At 47.1% G+C, this 23622-nt stretch overlaps 2 protein-coding genes across 6 annotated transcripts in view; one reads left to right on the top strand and one right to left on the bottom strand.

Moving 5' to 3' along the window:
* git1 (G protein-coupled receptor kinase interacting ArfGAP 1) overlaps window positions 1-2150 on the bottom strand; it is a 190089-nt gene extending 187939 nt beyond the window's left edge. For all 4 annotated transcript variants that reach the window (XM_070543325.1, XM_070543327.1, XM_070543326.1 and 1 more), the window contains exon 1: window positions 1845-2150. In XM_070543325.1, the coding sequence (XP_070399426.1) occupies window positions 1845-1896 (52 nt within the window). In that variant the 5' untranslated portion in view covers window positions 1897-2150. The remainder of the gene's footprint in view (window positions 1-1844) is intronic.
* shld2 (shieldin complex subunit 2) overlaps window positions 1-23622 on the top strand; it is a 41709-nt gene that overhangs the window by 12503 nt on the left and 5584 nt on the right. The window contains exons 1-4 of one of the 2 annotated variants that reach the window (XM_054737747.2): window positions 2205-2766; window positions 22339-22506; window positions 22621-23330; window positions 23469-23619. In XM_054737747.2, the coding sequence (XP_054593722.1) occupies window positions 22344-22506; window positions 22621-23330; window positions 23469-23619 (1024 nt within the window). In that variant the 5' untranslated portion in view covers window positions 2205-2766; window positions 22339-22343. Of the gene's footprint in view, window positions 1-2204; window positions 2767-22338; window positions 22507-22620; window positions 23331-23468; window positions 23620-23622 lie in introns of those variants that run through there. The other variant, XM_054737748.2, reaches the window with a different exon arrangement.

The raw sequence follows: 23622 nt of genomic DNA on the forward strand, positions 1-23622 counted from the left end.
TCACCCTGCCCTAAAAGAAAGTAAATCTGTGTTTTGTGATCAGCTTAATTTGACATGAACACGACAAACACGCTTTCTTGACAATCTTTGTGAGTAAAAAAACGTGTAGAAATAAAAGCGAACAGCGTGTTATTAGGGAAATAGCGAGCAAGCGGCGTTGATGCAGGATTGCGCATGCGCCGTGAGCGGTTCTGATACTTTTTGGGTTGCAGCTGCTCGCAGCTCCGCTTCAACAGTGCCATACCCTCACGAGGGACGAGCAAAATTTTAAACACGCCAGAAGTCCGTGCGACCTCACGACTGCTGATCGGCAGCTGGTCACGTGGTGTTAGGCCCTGTCCACACGTAGCCGGGGATCTGCCAAAACGTAGATATTTTTCTGCGTTTTGGCCTGTCATCCACACGAAAACGGAGCTTTTTCACACGAAAACTGATCTTTTTAAAAACTCCGGCCAAAGTGAAGATCTGCGTTTTCTCCGTTGTGGGTGTCTGCGTGTGGACGGACAAAACCGGAGTTTTAAGGTCCGCAACGTCACTTTCCGCGACAAAAAATGCTGACATCACGTGTGCGACCTGTGTTTACACTAGCCGACAGCATGGATGCCCTCAGAGCTGCGCTCTGTCACTACCCGATCCATCAATTGTCCAAGCGCTTTTTACTTGTTTGTTTTTGCAAGCAGAATTACACCTCCTTGCAGAAGACCACAGACGAAGGACGAGGTTAAGAACGGGGGAAGTACTGCCGCCTACAGGTCTGGCATGTCCTTAACAAAGTATTTATCCGGGTACGTGTGGACAGAGTTTGTTTTTAAAATGCAGTGGTGTGGATGCGAGTTTTTGGAGGGGAGGATATTCGATTTTAAAAAACCCCGGCTACGTGTGGACTAGGCCTTAATCGCCTCTCGTAACCCCCTGTACACTACACGACGCTCGGCGCAAAACTCGCCCCGATGTCGTGGATTCTCGCACGAGTGGAAAATCGGCTCAAAAAAGTGACAAAGTCGCACAGTGTACGCCCGGCTTAACAGGAAGGGGTGGGGAACTCCAAAGTTTCGAGGCACAGATACAAAAAGCCCTCAAACATGCCTTAGGGATGGTGAGGAGGAGTTTATCTGCAGACCTAAGAGCACCAGAGGGGTGGTAGAAATGGAGGAGTTCACTTAGATAGGGAGGGACCTGACTTCAAACATTTGATTGCAAGCAGTAGGACTTTGCAGTTAATCCTGATCAGAACGGGAGTGATGTGCTGTCTTCTGTCAGCTCCAGTCAGAAACCTGCTGCTGGTCTGGAAAGAGAAGCTTTGCTGATGCCACATAAACAGGAGTTGGAGTGATCAGACCTTCTGATGCAACAGGGACCAGTTAGGCTGAAGAACCGTAATGATGCTCCTAAAAGTGACAAAACCTCATCCGGATGACGCTGACTCATGATAACCAAACCACTCGGGGGTCAGAGTTGTTTTACTGGTCCCCTTGCCTAAGGGACACTGCTGCGACACTCATGCAAACTTTTATCACGTCTCAATTTTCACGACACGACTTTAATCTCAAACTCCGGATCAGCTTGGCTGGAGTGGCTAGCAGCTTAAGCTAAGCTAACAACAAAGGCAAACTCTATTAGCCACCACCAGTAACCTGCTACAGATGTGTGTTATCGTCCTTATAAACAGGTACAGGGCTTTTAACCGCGGTGTAGCGGCGTTCAGCTATTTTTCACGGTTTGTCTGGGGCCTAGTTGACGACACTCCCGGCCGTTTCCTGCTCTGAAAGCCCACAGTGGCAGCATCCCCGGCCCCGTTAGCCCTCCCCTGGCATTGTTCCGTTTTTATTTACCCCGCTGCCTACCTGGAGCACTGCAATCAGCGCACACTTCTGTCCTTTGAAGCTTTCTTGACATATCGGAAGTGGCCGCAACAGTCAGCTGAAGTCTGCGCCGATGTGAAAACCAGAGACGGATGTCTGCCCTCCAGCCGCTGCGGTCCTATAGTCTCCGGAAGCCGGGTGTCGTGGTCAGCTTTCCCAGCCGGTTGATTGCTGGATCTCCCCCCACCCCACAGCCCAGCCTGGCTCAGAGAGAACTGGTTCTTCCGAACATCGTTAATCCTTAATATAGGGAACGCTGTGTGTTGTTTTATTGCCTGTATTTATGAATTTGTGCTTTTATTGTGAAAAGATTAAACAGGAAGTAAGAAACCTTGACCTCAGGGAGCCCAGCGCTATGAGGGAGCATAACTCTTCTGTTTTGGTGTATTTGAAACATGAGCCGAAGCTTCGGCTGCAAACAGATCGTTCGTAGTTCGGTGCGCACTGCGCAGCAAAAAGCTCAGGTGAAACGCAGCTCCGGTGTGAGTCGTTTATTCCGCTCCTGGAACCTACGGGACACACACGTTAACGTCACAGGGAGACTGCAGCTCTACCGTTGGCTGGAGGATGTGTTCAGAGTGCCTCTGTGCGGTGTTCAGAGACGAGAAAATACGTCGTTTTTACGGTGCTCTGAAAACTTCACGAAGACGACGTTCTGAAGGGATTTTCAACTGGTTTTTCGGCGTTGGAAGTTTAAAAACGGAGATTTGAACGCCGTTTTACAACAAAACCTGCTCAAAAGTGAACGGATTTCGATCCAATCGGATTGCCATACACGAATGCACGAGCACCTGCAGCTGTTTGTTCATAAACCAAACAAACTCGCGGTGCTGAGGCGGAGAAACGGATTAGCTTAGCAGGAAGTCAACTCCGCACGAACATGCTTGTGAGCGGAAACGGCCCGGTGAGTCGTATTAGTATCTCTTTAGAGTAAAAAGTTGCATCAGATTAGCTTTACTTAAATTTCCTTTTTACTTCTGAAACTTTCAAAATAAGTGTCTAAAATTTCATTTTAAATAAATACATAATTCCACTTTACGGTAATGCAGAAGCGGGGTTAGGAGGTGGCCACTTGGGCTCAAGCCCCGGATGTTTTCTGAAAAGCCCCAAACCTAAATTAGACTTTTGAAGGGGAAAAAAAAAATCACTGTGTGTTTTTCAATATTAAGGCACCAAGTCATTGCCTTGCTAGGCCTGGCGCCTTTCTTTTGAGGACACTGTTCTTCCTTGGTCAAAGAAAACGATTAAAATGGAACAGACTTACTCCACAGGAGGTGAAGTTATATTTTTGTATAACAAGCCTTTTACTTTTTAAATTGTGTATATACAGGGGCACAGATAGGATTTTCAAACTGGGGGGGGGGGGGGATGTTCCAATATACCCTCCCCCAAACACATGCGCGCGCGCACACACACACACACACTATTGCAAGCACCTTAACTAGAGCTCAGTTTGTGTAATTTCCTCCAATGGTTTACGTAAAAACTATTGTATACGCGTCTGAAGCCATTATGCAGTGGAACGCTGGCAACACAGCTCTGCCTGATCAACACTATAAATGATAAATGATCCGCACTTGTATAGCGCCTCTCAGAGTAAGGACTCCAAAGTGCTTTACACTACAGTGTATCATTCATCCATTCACACACTGATGGTGATGAGCTATGATGTAGCCACAGCTGCCCTGGGGCACACTGACAGAGGCGCTCCACTATTTAATTCAGTCATTTGTTATTCTTCCAATTACTAACCAAAACCTCATGCTTTATGCAAAACATTAAATGATTTTCAGCATACCAATCTTTACAGAAAACATGAAAGCCCTAAAAAACTGCACATAAAATACATTTAAAAAACAATATTCACTTATCACTTAGAGCAGTGGTTCCCAAACTTTTCAGCCTGACCAACAGATGTTCCTTCGTATTTTTACGTTATTTAGATATTTTCATTATGTGTGGAAAGTTTTTATTTATATATACATATTTAAATCTCTCTTAAAATTGTATATTTTAATTTTTTTATGATTATGTGGCACACTTGACTTCCATACAAAACACATCGGCATCTGCCTCTTTTTTACGGCTTTTTTTTTTACGTTGTCGCTACATCTGTCACGTTAGCGGTGTTTTACCATCGTTTATACATCCATCACGTCCCAGAGAAGGTTAAACCAACATCAGACCCAACGTTTGGAGCTTGTAAACTCAACACACCTCTCGTGCAGCACCAGCTGTCTGATGCTGCAGCATCCCGGCTGGATGAGTGAATTTCTTCATCAGAGTCAATATTCTATTCTCTCCTCCTTGAAACGTCACCTTATCGTGGTGGAGGAGTTTGAGTGCCCTAATGATCCTAGGAGCTATGTTGTCTGGGGCACTTAGTGCCCCTGGTAGGGTCTCCCATGACAAATTGGACTTAGGTGAAGGGTGAGACAAAGAACGGTTCGAAGGATCTTTCATGGCGGTTAAAACGAAGAGTCGGAGTACCCGGCCCGGAGGGTTACCGGGGTCCCACCCTGGAGCCAGGCCTGGGGTTGGGGCCCGTGAGCGAGCGCCTGGTGGCCGGGCTTTCGCCCATGGGGCCCGGCCGGGCCCAGCCCGAACCGGATACATGGGCTCGTCCAACTGTGGACCCACCACCCGCAGGAGGAACATGAAGGGTCCGGTGCAATGCGAATCGGGTGGCAGACCAAGGCGGGAGCCTTGGCGGTCCAATCCCCGGACAAGAAAACTAGTCTTTGGGACATGGAACGTCACCTCGCTGGCGGGGAAGGAGCCGGAGCTTGTGGCAGAGGTTGAGCGGTACCGGCTAGATATAGTCGGACTCACCTCGACACATTGCATTGGCTCTGGAACCCGAGACCTGGAGAGGGGTTGGACACTCTACTTTGCTGGAGTTGCTCCGGGTGAGAGGCGGAGGGCTGGGGTTGGCTTTTTGTTAGCCCCGAGACTCTCTGCCTGTGTGTTGGGGTTTACCCCGGGGGACAAGAGGGTAGCTTCCTTGCGCCTTCGGGTCGGGGAACGGGTCCTGACTGTTGTTTGTGCTTATGGGCCAAATATCAGTTCAGAGTACCCACCCTTTTTGGAGTCCCTGGGACGAGTGCTAGATAGTGCTCCATCAGGGGACTCCATTGTCCTGCTGGGGGACTTCAATGCTCACGTGGGCAATGACAGCTTGACCTGGAGGGGTGTGATTGGGAGGAACGGCCCACCTAATCTGAACTCGAGCGGTGTTTTGTTATTGGACTTCTGTGCAAGCCGCAGTTTGGCCATAACGAACACCATGTTCGAACATAAGGATGCCCACCGGTACACTTGGTACCAGGGCAGCCTAGGTCACAGGTCGATGATAGATTTTGTAGTCGTATCATCTGACCTGCTGTTCTAAAATAAAATGTTTTATTTTATTTTAATTACCTTAAAAGACTCAAAGTCTCTTTTTTACACTTTATATTTATTTAATCAGGATCGTTGTCAAGTCGACGCCAGAAACAATGAAACACAACTTGAATATCAGATGAACAACAAGGCTTTATTCAACCGGCATTCATACAAGTTATCAATCATGAACGAAACATTTCTCTTACCGTTGCTTATGGGTGGAGAGCTGAACACCCCAGTTAGAAAACGTAATCCATGATAGGTGAAGAACTGAACACATGTAATCCATGAACCTCGTCAGGTAGAATCCAACAAGCAGCTCTAACAGCTCTGAGCTCTGCTCTGCTCCTTATACATTCCCTGATGTGCGTGCAAAGCTGCACACCTCCACCAGGATTACCTTGATTACATCCTCATGATCACATTATGTTCGGCTCTACCATGATTATCCTTGATTATATCCTCATGATAAGTGTGATTGACAAACAGTAGTGATCAATAACTTGTATAAAGCAATTATACAACAGATGACAAGTTCATTTTTATTACACCTGCGGCCGTATGTTTTGGACACCCGAGTGAAGAGAGGGGCGGAGCTGTCAACTGATCACCACCTGGTGGTGAGTTGGATCAGATGGCAAGGGAACATGCCGCGTAGACCTGGCAGACCCAAACGCATAGTGAGGGTCTGCTGGGAACGCCTGGCAGAAGAACCTGTCAAGACGGTCTTCAACTCCCACCTCCGGCAGAGCTTTGACCACGTCCCGAGAGCAGTGGGGGACATTGAGTCCGAGTGGGCCTTGTTCCACTCTGCGATTGTCGAGGCGGCTGTTGCTAGCTGTGGTCGTAAGGTGGCCGGTGCCAGTCGTGGTGGCAACCCCCGTACCCGCTGGTGGACACCAGAGGTTCGGGGAGCCGTCAGGCTGAAGAAGGAGGCCTACAGGGCGTGGCTGGTCTGTGGGTCTCCGGAGGCAGCAGACAGGTACCGGATAGCCAAGCGGGGTGCAGCAGTGGCAGTTGCCGAGGCAAAATCTCGGGCGTGGGAGGAGTTTGGTGAGGCCATGGAGAAAGACTATCGATCGGCTCCAAAGAGGTTCTGGCAAACTGTCCGGCGCCTCAGGAGAGGAAGGCAGCAACTCGCTCACACTGTTTACAGTGGGGATGGGGAGCTGCTGACGTCAACTGAGGCTATAGTCGGACGGTGGAAGGAATACTTTGAGGAGCTCCTCAATCCCACCAATGCGCATTCCGAGGAGGAACCAGAGCTGGGAGGCCTGGGGATGGACTGTCCGATCTCGGGGGCAGAAGTTGCTGAGGTAGTCAAACAACTACACAGCGGCGGAGCCCCGGGGGCGGATGAGGTTCGTCCTGGGTATCTCAAGGCTATGGATGTTGTAGGGCTGTCATGGTTGACACGTCTCTACAACATTGCGTGGTCATCGGGGGCAGTTCCTAGGGAGTGGCAGAGCGGGGTGGTGGTCCCCATCTTTACGAAGGGTGACCTGAGGGTGTGTTCCAACTATAGGGGGATCACACTCCTCAGCCTCCCTGGAAAGGTCTACTCCAAGGTACTGGAGAGGAGGGTCCGATCGATAGTTGAATCTCAGATAGAGGAGGAGCAATGTGGTTTTCGTCCTGGCCGTGGAACTGTGGACCAGCTCTATACCCTTGCAAGGGTGATGGAGGGGGCATGGGAGTTTGCCCAACCAATCCACATGTGCTTTGTGGATTTGGAGAAGGCTTATGACCGTGTCCCCAGGGGCACCCTGTGGGGGACGCTCCAGGAGTATGGGGTGGGTGGCTTTCTGTTAAGAGCCATTCAGTACCTTTACCAGAGGAGCGTGAGTTTGGTCCGCATAGCCGGTAGTAAGTCGGACCTGTTCCCAGTGAGGGTTGGACTCCGCCAGGGCTGCCCTTTGTCACCGGTTCTGTTCATCACTTTTATGGACAGAATTTCTAGACGCAGCCGTGGTGTTGAGTGTGTCGAGTTTGGTGGCAGGAGAATCTCGTCTCTGCTTTTTGCGGATGATGTGGTCCTCCTAGCTTCATCCAGCTCTGACCTTCAGCTCTTACTGGGTAGGTTCGCGGCCGAATGTGAAGCAGCTGGGATGAGGATCAGCACCTCCAAATCTGAGACCATGGTTCTCGACCGGAAAAGGGTGGCTTGCCACCTCCGGGTCGGGGGAGAGGTCCTACCTCAAGTGGAGGAGTTTAACTATCTCGGGGTCTTGTTCACGAGTGAGGGTAGGAGGGATCGGGAGATCGACAGGCGGATTGGTTCGGCGTCTGCAGTGATGCGGACGCTGAGCCGATCTGTCGTGGGGAAGAGGGAGCTGAGCCAGAAAGCCAGGCTCTCGATTTACCGGTCGATCTACGTCCCAATCCTCACCTATGGTCATGAGCTTTGGGTAATGACCGAAAGAACGAGATCGCGGATACAAGCGGCCGAAATGAGTTTCCTCCGTAGGGTGGCCGGGCTCAGCCTTAGAGATAGGGTGAGGAGCTCGGACATTCGGGAGGGACTCGGAGTAGAACCGCTGCTCCTCCGGATCGAAAGGAGCCAGTTGAGGTGGTTTGGGCATCTGGTCAGGATGCCTCCTGGACGCCTCCCCGGGGAGGTGTTTCGGGCATGTCCTGCCGGCAGAAGGCCCCCGGGTCGACCCAGGACACGTTGGAGAGGTTACATCTCCAATCTGGTCCGGGAACGCCTTGGGGTCCTGCCGGAGGAGCTGGTGGACAAGGCCGGGGAGAGGACGGCCTGGAGCTCCCTAGTTGGGATGCTGCCCCCCGACCCGGACCCGGATAAGCGGAGGAAGACGAGACGAGAGTCAATATTCTGCTTCATAATCAGAGTCAGTCATGACCAGACAAAGTGATCAGTCAACAAAGACCAGACCTGCCAACAATTATACGTTTTATCTGATATTTGCGCCCTTCATGCTGCGCACATCTCCTCCTCTCCCTGACTGGGAGCCTCTAGGCGGGAGTCATTTTTCAAACTCTAAAAACTCCCAAACTTTGCTCAGCCTGAAGGTTCCACATCTCCACTATCTTCTGATGTAAAGTAGTAACTTCATGAGGGATCATATTTGTAGATGAGACTTGTTAAAGTAAGCAATGAGGCTTTGGCGCTTATAACCAACATGCATAAACGGACAGATCGGTCCCGCCTACTTACACTGTTGGTCTTTTTTAAATACGCAGTAATCGTTGCTTGCCTTTTCGCTTCATCCTGCATCCTAGCAGCAACCACTTTGGCGCCTCTGGAGTCGGTGTTTGTTTACGTCATGCTGCATTCAATGTAATTGGAAAAAGGAGCTTCAAGCGCTAAACCTCCAATTTTGTTTTCTTTCTGGCCTTAGTTGGGGGGGACAGATCGGGGTCGATCTGAATGTGGGGGGGACAGATCCCCCCCGCCCCCCACCCTATCTGCGCGCCTGTGTATATATTGGTTTATATCAAAGGTTGACTGTGGAGCACGGACACTCTGGTGTTCAGAGGTGATATTGCAACAACAGGACATTTTTCTGCTGCTGAGATGTTGGTTCACTGCTGATATGTCCCAGCTTCATGTTCTGAGACAAATTATACAGGATAACAGGATAAGGACTCATTTCTACTAAGTTTATTCACCGTTAGAACATCTTCTGGCCTCAGAATCTTGTCAAGTCTGCCATTTTACCATTGATATATAAATATTGGACAATGGGTTTCCATATACTCCAATTATAAGTTTTGGGCTAAAATGGGAGGTGGCCACCACCACCATTTTGACCTTGTCACAGGTTCCTTCAAGCCCAGACAATTCCACAAAAGGGAAGAGAGGTGGAGCTGAGGGTGGGGCTGTAAGGCTGGGATCAACTGACGGCACCCAGTCGAACTAGCTACAAGCTAACCTGAAGCTAACCCAAAGCTAACGTGGAGGTAGGAGCTAAGCTAATGGAGGTAGCAACCTATCTACAACCGGAGTTAACTGTGCACAACACCACAGCTTCTGAGTCAGAGATACGTTGGGCTGACCGCTGGGTAAAACCGAGGGGAACACAGAGATCTCCCGAGAGCTCCGCAAGCCGATAGTCGGAACCCAGCTCCACCAACATGTTATATTTCAACCCATTTTCTAAAGTGCAGCATTATGTTAAATGCTCTGGGTTTTACCCTATTACATTTAAATTTCATGGTTAAACAGCACATGTTAAAATCTAAGCTCAGCTCGGCAGTGACCTAAAATACTTAAATATAATTTTACTTACCGAAAAAAATGAAGTGGAGACTCCTTGGATGCTCTATTAGTGCAATTAATGCCACAGCAAGTCATTTTGTCCAACAATTGCACAAATAATATCCAAAAAAGAATACACAAACACAGAGACTCAAAATCCCGGAACAGTTTCCAGGCCAGACTGAGGTCTTTCCCCGGAGCTAGCTCTGTGGTCACGTGGGTCTGATGCTCATTAATTATACAGATGTTTAGGCTTTTAATACACTTAAACAGAAGAGTGAGAAAAAATTTCACCCCCCTCAGAGTTGTCATGAGTGTAAACTAGATCATTTTAACAAAAAACACGTTTTGGTACCAGGCTGTAAACATGTTTATTTCTGCTGTGAAATTGGTATTTTTAACATGGGAGTCAATGAAGATTTGCTCGCTTCTGACACCAGACCCTAGCGGATGAGAGTGGAACTGCAATTTTTGGTACTTCTGGGTTGCACTCAATGTTTGAGCCGCATTGTGGGGGCTTGCATTTTACAAAGCCCCAATTTCATTGCCGATTGGTCTTTATAGCGCAACGGTGCCCTCTAGTGGCTGTTACATGTAAACATAAACAGTGACGTGCCTGCCAGAATACAATTTGATTATTTATCTTTTTAAATATAGCTTTAAAAAGAGAAATTGTACATTCAATCTGTACACCTCTGAACACCCCATTGAGGTACTATGTTTTTTTAAATATAGCTTTTTATTAAAATTAGGGCTGCCACAAGCGATTACTTTAATAGTCGACTATAGGGCTGCAACAACGAATCGATAAAAATCTATAAAGAAATGCGTCGGCAACATATTTCCTCATAGGATTAGGGTTAGCCTAAGCCTAACCCATCAAATCAAGTGAATAATTTTTCCTGTATTCAAACTGGACCAAATGGTTAATAATTATTGCAGATGATGATGGTTTATTTTACTTTGTAATTTACGGAGCAAAAACACTTTGAAACGTTGATGTAATGACCCTCAAAATTAACAAGAAACGGATGGTTGATGACAGATAAATATGGTCAATGTTTTAGTCAAGAGTGGATGTGGTTGATTGTTCTAACATGAAAACCATAAACTAATATTAATTTGGTATTTATTTGTTTTAAAACATCCAAGATTAGGGGTGTACCGGTACGCTAAAATCGTATTCGGTTCGGTTCAGTGTTTTAAAGAGCTCGGTTGGATACATTTTTGGTATATTATTATTATTATTATTATTATTGTTATATTTATTTATTTATTTAATCATATCTTATCCTATAGTGAGCAGAAGCAGGTTTCTTCACAGGCTGCTGATCCAACATATTGTCTTTAATTATTTCACAGATTTGTGCAGCTATGAGTGTCATGCTCATACAGACACGTGTTGTGTTTGACTGATGATGCTCCTGTTTTTATTTCTGCAGCGAGCCTTAAAAACTCACCTCACACCGCCCAGAGTTTCTTCTTTAAAAACTCCTATTAAATAGCGAGCTTCCTCCATGCCGTAGTTTAGTTGTAGGATAAAAACTTTACATCAGTCGTCCCAGGGGGAAGTTCAGCAGACGTGTTTGTTTACATTTTTGCCGCTGTGTGTCTGCATGTTGTGAGAGAAGGGAGGGAGGGGCGACGTTCCATTCAGCGTCTCTACAGGCTCCAGTAGCAGCAACAGCCAGCTGGTTTGATCCGCTCTGAAAGGCTTTGATCAGACTTTGCAGATCATATTTTTTAAACGGAGATCGGGCGCCTGCAGCCATCAATACAACGTCCGTGCAGAAACTCGCCTAGGAACTTTTATCCGCTGCACTTAAATCACGCAAATAAAATTCAGTATTTAATGGGGAAAAAATTAACCCAAACGGTACACAAGTGGACCGAACCAAACAGACCGAAATGGTTCAACACCCCCCGTGAACCGTTACACCCCTATCCAATATGTAAAACTGTACAATCCTAGTTTACCTGCTACTGCTACCAGTCTGTTAACTATGGCGATGTAGAGCTATTTGTACAATACAATATTATACAGTTGTGATAAATATGTTGTTTAATGTCAAAATTTATATTGTTAGAACATTAAAACAATCATTAAATGTCATATCACTTTATTTTAAATTGCATGGGTGACTGACAGCCCTTATCTAAAACTTTAAGCCTAATTAATAACACACCACACGTGGGTTTATTCAATGAGAACCAGTGAGTGATGACATTTAATAAACACAAGTACATATTTACTGTAATGTTCTAATTCAAGTGTTTACCCTATTTTAGTGTGTTTATAACGTATCCTCGTTAAAATGGAACAAACTGATGATCCAACCGTAGAACAAAGGATGGCAGTTCTGGTCCTAGAGGACCGCTATCCAGCGTGTTTTAGTTGTTTCCCTGCTTTAAAACACCTGGTTTTAGTTAGCAGGTTATTGAAAGGCTTCTACAGCTTGATGACTGTGTAAGAGTAGGTAAATTGTAGTGCTTTAAAAGCTTAATATATTACCTCTACTTATGACCAGTAAGGTGTGATTTTCTATATAAATATAGAATATCAACCTGCTTGGTCTTTCGATGTTTAATCAGAAGATTCTAGGATTCTTTGTTTGTTCAGGGATTGTAAACACTTCGTCTTGATTCAAGAAGAGAGTCAGGTTTATAAAAAGTAAGAATTTATTTTCCAAACAATTAAAAACATGACAAGCTAACTAATATTACTGTGGATGGATGAATCTAGGTGGATGAAATGTGACGTATGGTGACTATATGTGAATGTGATGTTATCAGAACTTTCGTATCTAGAAGAACTGAGTTCTGGGTGTAAAAGGGAAAGAATTTGGTTTGCGTTAAGCTATGAGGTTGATTCTTATCAAAAGGCATCAGACCCTATCTGTGTGTCTACCTCACCCTTTGGAAGACCTCCTTTGTGGATCTGAAGGTCAGAGAGGTCAGATGACCTCTGGCACCGAGGTTTGTAGATGTTTTCCGGGTCACAACAGATGAATGGAATGGTTTGCATCTAGAAGGACTCTTAGGGAGCCGGAACAATATCAGCTTTGTTCTGCAGGAACCGTTTACTGTGTCACCGGTAGGCAGCTTTTAGCAGGGTTTTGGCAGCTTGCCATGGATGGCCAGCTGCAGGGTGTGTGCCATACAACCCAAACTTGGAAACCCAGCATCTGCCATAGCTTTCGTCATGTTTCTGGCATTGTCTCTTAGTATCCCATGTACCCTACCTTTTGGAATATGCCATGTTTGAAACATTTGTTCAAATGCAGCTGCTAAAGCTAGCGCAGTATGGGAACCGGAAAACTCGTGGGCATGCAGAACAGCTCTTTGAAGTTGAAAGTCTGCATCTATCCAGTAAGCTGTTAAGCTCAGCATTGACACAGGACTGACATCTGAGCTCCATATATCACTTGTGAAACTCAGAGGATGAGACGCTTTCTTTAACTCATTCACTGCCATTGAAGACTAAAGTCGTCATTTTAGATCCAACCGTTCACTGCCAATGACAACTAAAGTCATCATTTGCATTGTTTTACTGTTAGAGCATCGGAACGAGCCCCTGCACCGTGAGAGCAGACATATCAGCTCTGAAGCCGATCTTCATCCGCATACATCACATGATCAGAAAGCAGAAAATCCATGTGTTAGAAGATCGTTTTGGACCGTTCCTGTAAAAAAAGTGAGGAGCGAACCAGAAAAGCTTCTGCCGATCACAATTCGACAACGGATTATGAAAGAACGGACAATGCTGGAAACATGCAAATTCTTCCTGATGTAAGAGGTGAGTCCTCTTTGTTTTGGTTGTTTTGGCGTCGACATCATCCTAGCGCACAACGTTCTGTGACTCTTAAAAAAACTGTAAAAACGGCAAACGCTGTTAGCGAAGGGCTTTAGCAATCTGGAAACGGCTGGCAGTGAATGAGTTAAGGAGTCCCTCGATGAAAGAATACACTGTCTGGTGGAGCTCTGGAAGGGCTACGTCGGCAAAATATTTATGTCCCGGTAGCATGTAGCAGGGTTCCAAGTGGGTTAGTAGTTGGCCGAATCCGGCGTCTTCCACATCTGAAAAAGGCTGGTCGTCTAGTCCAATAAACTCAATGATTTTATGGGTAATTTGCTTAGCCTTTTGACTGTCAAGCTCATATGGGCGAGTGTTTCCAAGCGTCGGCTGCATTAGCTGCCATCTGACTGTGGCTGCATTAGCATTAGCTGGCTTCTTGTCATTGTCTGCGGTGAGCCTCAAAACTCATCATGCTCCGCCAAGTGTTTAGTCTTTAGATGTCGGATCAAATTCGTTGTGTTGAATTTTTTTGAAGTGCTTCCTCCGCGGATATGTTTTCGTTGCAAGTGTTGCAAGACGCAAACTTAATATCACTCTCGCACACCGTAAAGAAGTTCCACACGGCAGACATGTTTGTCTTTGCGGGTTTGCCGCCACGCGCATGCGCACTAAGCGGGAAGAAGCAGAAGGGTGAACTACAGCGCATCTACCGGCCGGGAAGAGTAAGCACCAGTGCCAGATCAGGATTGAAAGTCAGTGATCGACGATCACAGACCACACACTTTTGCAGGAAAATCAGCCGATAATTATCTGTGGCCGATCAATCGGAGCACCCCTAATTAATATAAAGAAGAATAACCACTAAAATGTAAATCAGTGATGTTAGTAATCAAACCTATATGTGAATATACCCCATAAGGTATTAGAGATTAGTAAATAAAAATAAAAATGGAATTTGGATAAACACAACAGTTTGTGAAATACTCACTCTAACGGTTAACACCTAACCATTATAGGACTCCAGGAACCCACAGCATGACCATCTCAAGTCACCCCAAGTATGCACGCCATGTATAGACAGGAAGTACAACCATGCACACACACAAACAAACTTGTGTCATTTAGGGCTGTCGCGGTTGAGGAATTCCTCCTGCGGTGATTCAGGGTGGCTTAATATTGCGGTGTGCGATATTATTGCAGCCCTTTTTTATTGCAGTACTATCTAAACATAATGTTTACACATTTAAAAAGGTTAAAAATTGCCGTGCCTTCTTTAATAACACTTTACTGAATGCAGATCAAAGGGCAGTAACAACACAGATTGCAGTAACGTTTGTTTCTCCGACAGTCGGAGTCCGACTGAACTTAAAAACAACAAAATTCAGGAGAAGGTTAAACTTTTAAATGCAAATTTGGCTGCAGCATCTAACAAATAAGAAACAAGTCCCCATTTTGTTTAGTTTAAAATCAAGCATAAAAAATTACATGTACCGGGCGCGCGCACGCCGGGGGGCGGGCGCACTATCGTTTCACTTTCACACACACGAATGACGGTGATTTATAGCTCGGTCACGTCCTTGTTACCTACATGTAAAACCAGCATGTTAACTACAGTTTGAGAGAGGATCTGAGAGGGGTGGCAACATTTGCAGCAACACTGAAAACCCTCTCGGATGGTGCGCTTGTTGCACTAACGCACACGTACCTGCGTGCGACTCTGGCGAGCAAAGGGAATCTCTCCCGGTTGTTGCTCCACCATGTCACGGGGGGTTTCTTTAGGGTGGATGCATTCCTCCTGCAGGTAGCGAGTGAGCTCCAGCTCGGCTCAAACTCTCTTCGGGACGGCTGCAGAAGCAGTGCTTGTCCGGGACTTCAGCAGGTCTCCGAGCATTTATTTATTTATTTTTGCTGCTGGTGGCAGCTCTGTCTCGGCCAAGGACTCTGGCTGCGCAGCAGCTGACGTACTGATAACCAAAGTGCTCCCAAAGGAGCAAAGTAACGTTTCGTTTTGATACCAGTGCAGCCATCCTTCTCAACATGCATCATTGAGTTGAACCAAGTTCAGTAATCGCGGTGGCCCATGATGCAGCGCGGTGGGCTTCTTCATATTGCGATATTTCATTTTTGCGGTTACCGCGACAGCCCTAGTGTCATTAACAGACCTGGGTGGTCTCCGAGCGTGATACCCGAAGAGGGCCCAGGTTCGTACAGACGCGTTAGAGGAGGCTGAGGATGAATCTCAGCAGTGGTCGACATCAGACCGATGCACGCAACTAGCAAAACATATTTTATCAGACCTGGAAACGAAAACCAAAAACGTTTTAGACTGTAGACTGGCGCGGCCTTGCAAGGGTTCAGCACAGATGAGCGCTCTGGAGGGCCCTCGGTCGACGCGCAGGTGCAGTCAGAGAAATCAGGGTCAGCCAGTAGCGGTGCAGGGCGCCATCCAACCCCCCCTTTGGTAGGTGAGTCACCAACCTCAGGGCTAGAGGTCACCAGCGCCAGCTGTAGTGGAGTAGGGTCAGTGATGTCATCAGCCACTCCTTCGGCAGGTGGGGTCCCCACCGCAAGGTGCTGGGCTTCAGCCTGAGTCTCAGCGCCACCACTAACCCTCCCTTTGGCAGGTGGTGTTCCTACCGTAGGGTGCGGAGTCTCAGGTGGTGTGTCACTGCAACCGCCAACTCCCCCTAGGGTAGGTGGTTTTCCCACCACAGAGTGAAGTGGTCCTGCTGCAGAGATGACACAGACACTGTGGATGTCACTAACCTTAGAGGTACTGGATCGACTGGTCAGTCTGGCGGCGCTGTTGTAGTTAACGACACCTAAAGAGGGAGTGAGGTCCTCAAGAGGCGTCATGGGCCTCGGTTGAGTCAGCCGAGTTCAGAGTGTCCAATCTCCGAATGAAATGACGGCCTTAAAGCGTCGGAGCATGTCCTCCCCCAACAGGAATGGAAATGCTTTGACGTCAGCTACAAACACTGGATGGCTCACGGACATGTCTCCCACTGAGAAGTTTAGGAACACCTCATCCGACAAGGTCATTTGGCCTGAAGAGTAAGGACGGATGTTCACGGCACAGGGAGTGAGTTGTAAGACACGACCCTGTGCAGCTGCAGCCAAGCGGACATGCTCCCAGAGAGAACTGGTCATGATGGTGAAATCTGAACCGGAGTCCAAGATGCCCTCACAGTCAAGCGCCCCCTCCAGGATCACCGGAATGTGAGGTTTCTCATTAGGACCCTCACAGGCGACATTGCTGAGAAACCTTAGTGGAAGTCTGACCGGTGAGCTAGGCTCGCCGGGTTTGGTGGCAGGTGCTTTGGATGCTAGAGGACCAGCGCTGACAGAAGCGACCACACCAGACCTCGCCAAGGTCTCTGGTGTCATCGGACGCACCGTTGTAGCAGGCTTCGCCTCTGCAGGACCTGCTTCTACGACCAAGTCACATGCTGGTTCAGGAGGTGGAGGAGGGTCGGCCAATAAGACGGACAGAACCAACTCACATGCCAATGGATCTTTCAACAGGGCCCGAAGTGCAGAACTCAGTGCAGCACGAACTGTTCCAGGAGAATGGCTCCTAGAATCAGCTCTCGGCCTTGGGGCAGGACTGTAGTCTCTGCGACCCAGACACGTTGAATACCGGTTAGAGGGAGATCGGCGCTCGCCTGAGCGAGAGGACTCTCCTAGAGGAGTATGATGAACCCCCTTTTTCTCTGAAAGAGACACGATGTTTCTCACGACCAAGTCGTGGTGACTTAGGGTCCACTTCACCAGCCGGTGGGGGGCTCTGAGCTCTGGTCTCGCGGCATGGTGTTGTTACAGGACTTCTGAGCCTATAAGCACCAGGTCTGCGGTTATTACCTTTACAAATCCCTGATGAAGTCCCTTCAAGTTGAAGCGTGGAGGGATCTGCCTCCACCGCCAGGACCGAAGGGGTGTCCTTTGACTTACTTGACTCTTTGAACTGCCTGAAGCTATAACTTGCCATCCTCCTGAGATCGTCCATGGTTTTGACTCGTTCTACTGCACCCATATAGGGGCCATACTGAGGATGCAAATTGTCAAGGAAATGCTCTTATAAAGCCTTTTTCATCTTCCATCCCCTTTTTACATTCTGAACCAAAGTATGTGTCAAAGAGGCATAGGTAGAAAGCTTGTGGGTCTTCAGAACGACCTTGTTTGACTGCCAAAGCTAACTTTAAACCAGCTTCTTTAGCATCATAAGTACATTCTCTTCAAATTGCAGCTTCCAGCCGGTCGTAATAATTTGCAATCACATCTTGCTGGTGATCAATGAACGAATGCGTCAGAGGTTAACCTTATCAGAAAGATCTTGTCCTCGAGAGTCACTCCAGGAGATCTCTGAAAATGGTGGCGAAGGTCACTAAGATGCGTATCAACTGGGTATGAATTACCTGGTCGAGGATTGAATCTCTTGACACTACGAGACATCCTATAGATGTCAGCCATGGTCACAGGTGAATGTGGTTGGGCTGGCTGGAAAGCTGGCACGAACATCGCAGCAGCTGGTGGGTAATGTTGAGCTGCTGGTGGGTAATTTTGCTGAGCAGCAGGAAGGTATTGAGCTGGTTGGGGAGCTGGTACCATCACCGCAGTAGCACTGGCTGGTGCAGCAGGTGGGTAATGTGGGGCTGGAGGCCCCAGTGGGTGTGGTTGAGCTGGCTGGAGAGCTGGTTCAGCCACACCACCAGATGGTGGCAGTGGTGCTGGAGGAGGTGGGTGTGGTTCAGTCGGCTGGCGAGCTGGCACAACCACATCAGCAGCGCAGCAGGTGGAACCGGGACGGTTGAAGGGGTCCCCCTTCTTTCTCCAGTGAGCTCAGAAATCTGTGATTTTTAAATCAGCAATTTCAATATCCCGCTCTCGTATGTCATTCCTGATTGTTAAGACATCAATCTTCAGAGCACTTTTCTCATCCTCCAAAACAGCAACTTGACTTTCAGTTCTGAATTTCTTCTCCAACAACACTGCATTCTCCCTTAGAGCTTCGTTCAGCTCCTTCTTGCTAGACTCATCGTCAGAGGTGGAGCCGCTGGCTCCACCTCTCTGTCTCTGCTCAGAAAGCGTGCGCATCGCACCTTGTGTAACCACGTGACTCTCAACTTCTGTATCCCAGAGGTGAGCCAGAAGAACAGCAAACCGCCCCACGTTCTCCTTGTGTGCCGCTGCTCTGATTTTCTCACCCTCGCCGGTTAAGGCAGCTGCATGCTCCTGCAGCTTTTTTAATAGGTAACCTGGTGTAAGATGCTCGAAGGACTCGTCGTAGCCACAAGCATCGAGGTTTGAAGAGCCTATACACATCAAAACAGAATCAATGATTCTTTTCCCCGCAGTGGAAAAGTCAAACTCTTCCCCTGACACTGTTTGTCAAAGTTTAAGTGTAATGTATCAGAGAACACAAAAAGAGTGTAATGTACAAGAGGTGCCACAAGATGGAGTTAGAGCGCTAGGCAACAGTGCGGGAGGGGTAGTGTGCGTCACTCAGTTATGCCCAATGACGCCGGTCCCAAAATGGTGGACGGGCAGGGCAGAGGTCGCTTCTCACAATAAAAGTCAAAAATGCATGGTCTAAACTGCTAAAAACATGCAGGAGCTTGTTTTGTAGAGCATAGCGAGTTATGACAAAGGCGAACACTGCGTCGAACGGTTGACAGCGCCTTCAGATTTGTGTCCGCGGGCGTTGTCAGGCCTTGCTAATATTTAGCTTACCAAGCTGACAGGCTTGGAGGTTTTGTGAGGCATCTCTCGGCTTAATTCTCTCGGGAATCGGCCCCTCGACAGGTGGAATACCGTGGGTTCTCTCGCTAATTTGTCGGTATAGCATGTAATTTGCAGTATGTATCTCGCTACACTCTTCCGGATTGGGCTTGAAGACTAGCTTTCTTGCTAACCAAGCTACGAGAAATAAAGCGCTTTTCTGGCTTGTTAACCAGCTTCAGGCATCCCTGGTTAATTCCGATATAAGTACAGAATTAATGTCCGGTATTCTCGTCTGAAAACGTTTACTAATTCGCAATTGATCAGATCGGAATCAGAGGTAGCTTAATGCTAACGGTGGTAGAATAGTTTTCTCTGTCCCACAGCTGCACAACTTCATCAACAGTGACAAAATCACACAAACGTGACAGAATCACTCAAAGGACATGATAAACTCACACACATAAATTTATTTATTCTTTAAATATCAACAAACAGTTAATCTCTTGCAGTTTTAGCTGTAGCTTTCTTATAGGCCCACAGACTTTGAGTGGCAAGGGAGAGTAGCGCCCCTGGTGGCGGGGACGGGAGTCTCCCCGTTTGTGAAATAGGTAGGGACAGCGTCCTCTGGTGGCGAATAACGAGATCGCCCTCGTTTTCCACCCAGACACAGATAGTAGTTTTTGAAGAATTAATGGATCAGAACCAACATGAAGTGGACAATTCTAATAAAGTCTGGCTGGCTTCTGCCAATACTGAAGAACTGGAGAACTGATGACAATGTGATAACTGATTATAAATCATTAATAAATCATCAAGTAGACTCATTTGGTGTATTTAATATCTGAAATAATGCCGTTCAAGAATAATCATTTGTGTGGATTAATTCATTAGTGTAAAGCAGTCAAGACACCCATTGTAGATAAAACATTGTAAATAACCTGTTAAGTGAGGAAATCATTTTATGAGACAGAATATTTTCTTAAAAGAGTAGAGTCTCGTCTTCTGGAGGAGACTTTGTACTTTTCAGCTCCATGTAAACATGGGAGATTGTTTTGACGAAGTCTCCGGATGGTAAGCTAGGAATGTTATAAACGGGAGACTGTTTTGGTATGAAGGAGCGCACAGCGTTCCTGGCAGAAGAAACTGGCTGGACACTTAAATGTTGTATGACCTCTGTCCACTGGTAGGGCAGGTTGTTGCATTACTTGGCCTTCTCCTACACTACACATTCATTACTGTCAAGTAATCAAGACATTATTAAATCACTTTAGACAAACCATTCATTGTATAAAACAGAATATGATTGTAATTAACCTGTAACGTGAGTAATTTATTGTATGAGATAACTTAAGATGCAGAAAGTTCCATCTTCTAGAGGACCTTGTGGCCTCCAGACACACGTAAACAGGGCAGAAAACCAGCCTTGTTATGGCGAACTCCTGTTAGTGTCACAGGGCGACGAGGCGAGGAACGGGGAAGTGACGAGACCCACACGCAGAGGAGGGCAGGGGCGAGCAGATCAGGTGGCGGGGAGGATGAGTGCGAGTGGAGCTAGGGATGGATGGAGAGGAGGAAGGCTGAGCCTAGGTTTGAACTGGAGCAGGTTGGCAAAGCGAATAGTTGGTCGGAGATTTGGGGATACGTGAACACACACGGATCAGGAGCTCTATCGTGGAGAGACGATGACTGAGTTTCGGAGTGGTTAGTGAAAGTAGTATTTAACTGGTCTTGCTGTTGTGTGTGTGTGTGTGTGTGGGGGGGGGGTTAAAATAGTATCGGTCAGTTAATATAATATTAATACTAATGAGCGTCTGTCAGCTGTCTCATACTCGTTAATATCCGTGCTTAGAGAGAGGGAGAGAGACGTCTATCCAGTTCTGGAGCTCATGCGGGCTTCTGTGAGCTGGATCCGACCCAGACACGAGCGAGACAGTCGAGCTGGTATTTTCAAAAGCTGTGCATCCTCTCCTGGTGCGGCGGTTCTGATCCGGTTCCAACCCGGAAATCAGCTGGCCCGCTGAGCTGCTCGTCTCTTCTGGTGGTTGGTTCTGACCTGGTTCTGATGGTGATCTGAGCTCCAGAAACCCACATTTAATTTTTTAAACCCACCATGGGTCTCTGGAGCCCAGCGCGGACTTCCCTGACCCGGTACCGACTGATGTGGGCTACAGAAGTCCGTCTTTTCAGCTGCAGAAACACCCTCAGGCACGGAGATAGATTGTTTCTCTTGTCTGGAAACCCGTGTACTCGATGTCCAGACAGGCTGGAGTTGGTAGAGCCTTCACACACTCTAGTTTATCAAAATGAACACAACCCAAAACTAGCCAACACACACACTGACTGGATAACATGATGACCTCTCTACCCTAAAACTAGCCACTCTCCACACTGAGCTGAGGCAGCCTAGCTTCTAACTCCCTTTGGTTACGTCAGAGGTTCACATTTAGAAACGAGCGTTTTTAGAAGCTTTGATGAGAAAGGTCACTTTTTACTAGAAAAACTGCTGTTACGTATTTTAAAATGAAATACCCACAATAAGCTTTTTAAACAGTATTTTTGGACAGCATTTTATGTGAATTAGAAAAAATTTTAACCTGCAATTTGCTCTTTAAAGAGCAAGTTACCCCCAAACCAAGTTATTTTTTGCTGATAGACTATATAAACGAGTGTCTAATCGTGCTGTAGACAAGCATACTCCATAATTTGGCACATTAGTGCATTTTAATTCAAATAAAAAATTCTGCCTAAAACTGTCAGTGTTGTGCCGTCATCAGGTCAAAACTCTGCACTACAGTTGAATTTAAATCTGCCACTGCTATTGGCTAAGAAGTACACAATAACGTTAGATGGTACATTATGATGTCACAATTTTGTGTGTGTGTGTGTGTGTGTGTGTGTGTGTGTGTGTGTGTGTGTGTGTGTGTGTGTGTGTGTGTGTGTGTGTATTTGTTAGCGGCTCCGCCCTCTCGGTCTGCCAGGCAACAGCATTTGATGCATTTTTCAAACATGAAGTGGGAGTGGAGTAAGTTTCTTGTAGGGGGTGACTTGCTCTTTAAGTGTGGATCCTGCCATCTTCATGACATCAAAAAGTTCTGAAAGAATATGCTTAACATCAAAGCTTTGACCCTCTCCCTTACTATTGTGACATCACAGAATAGTCATAAGGGTTACAGGGATTTTGATCCTGAATGTTCTGAAATTGAGTTTTTATGATATTCTGGATTAGAATCCAGAAATATAATTTTAAAGTTTACTTCTTCAAAAGGTTTGAAATCTATCAAAACCACTCGTGTTACATTAAACATCTCAGATCTGCTCTGTAAAGTTTGTGACCTCCATTGTTTCCTCTGCAGGTAGCATGTGTGAGCAACCAAAGATCCATGTCTTCCTGGGGGCTCCAGCTCCCCCTTGTTCCCCAGTGTCTGAGCCTTTAGCAGAGGTGGGGAGAGAGAAACGTCCCCCTGCCGTCTGGAAACACCTGGAGCTGACTTGGAGACAGGGTCGACTCAGACCTGCGACAAGTGAGACAACCATTTAATTTACAGATATTGTTCAATGCTTCAGATGATGATTTAAAGAATACAGTTTACATAGGGAAAAATCTAAATCATGTGTAATGAGTTCTGTTCCCTCAGATGAGCCTGGAGATGGAGTGACACAACTCATAGGAAATGGTGAGGAAGAGGGAGGTCTCAGGTCACAGCTTCAGGAGCACCAGAGAAACTGTAAGGCTGATTGGACCAAAGGAACAGTTGGAGAACCAATGAGAGAACTTGTCTCTAAAGGCTCTGATCTGAGCTCAGAGGCAGAGGATGGTCCTGGGAAAGATCAGTGTTCCACTTGGGTTCATGAGTATCTGGAAGGCTGCTTCCCTGCTATTCAGCCAGAACCTGACCTTGCGGTTCTTGCACTCTCCACACAGACTCATTACCTGAGCACATGGACTCTGAGTCAGGCATTAATCCTGAGAGGCAGACACAATCTCCAGTCACCCAGTCATCCACACACCCAGACCTCTCCATCTGTCTCCTCCAGTACCCCAGAACTCTTCAGTCCTGAAGCTCCATCAACCAGCCATGCCTGTCCCACCCTGCAGGCTGAGGAGGGAGGTGTGGTCCTTCAGGCAACCACAGAAGGTGTCCTATGCTCCCAGGAGTCTACCAACACTCACAAGTCCCCCACCACCAAGAGACCTCGGATCTCTGAGGAGCCGGTGGTCCCTGCAGGCAGCAGAGCCAACAGGCTGCAGAGTCCAGTCACACCTCTGCTCGGGTGTGTAACAGTGGGACGAACTTACTCTGTCTTGGTGGTGGTGGTTTACCCGTGTCATCTGAAGGAGATTAAGGTGAGTCTGGTGGTTTTTGAAATGGTTTAGAATGGTGGATGATGTCATTGCTTATCGTTCCTTTTTGGTTTGGGCTATAACACCACCTGGTTCTGCTAGCAAAGTCAAATTTAATTATTGATCTGGGTTTGGTTAAAGGTGAAGTCAGGACCATCAGCAGGAACATTTGTTCCTCTGGCGTCCATCGTTGTGATGGATCATTCAGGAACTGAGATGAAGGTGGTGCTGTGGCGGCAGGCAGCGTTCTGGGTACTGACTGTGAATGCTGGAGATGTCCTCCTCATCACAGGTA

Source organism: Nothobranchius furzeri, chromosome 13, assembly GCF_043380555.1.
Source record: "Nothobranchius furzeri strain GRZ-AD chromosome 13, NfurGRZ-RIMD1, whole genome shotgun sequence".
NCBI lineage: Eukaryota > Metazoa > Chordata > Actinopteri > Cyprinodontiformes > Nothobranchiidae > Nothobranchius > Nothobranchius furzeri.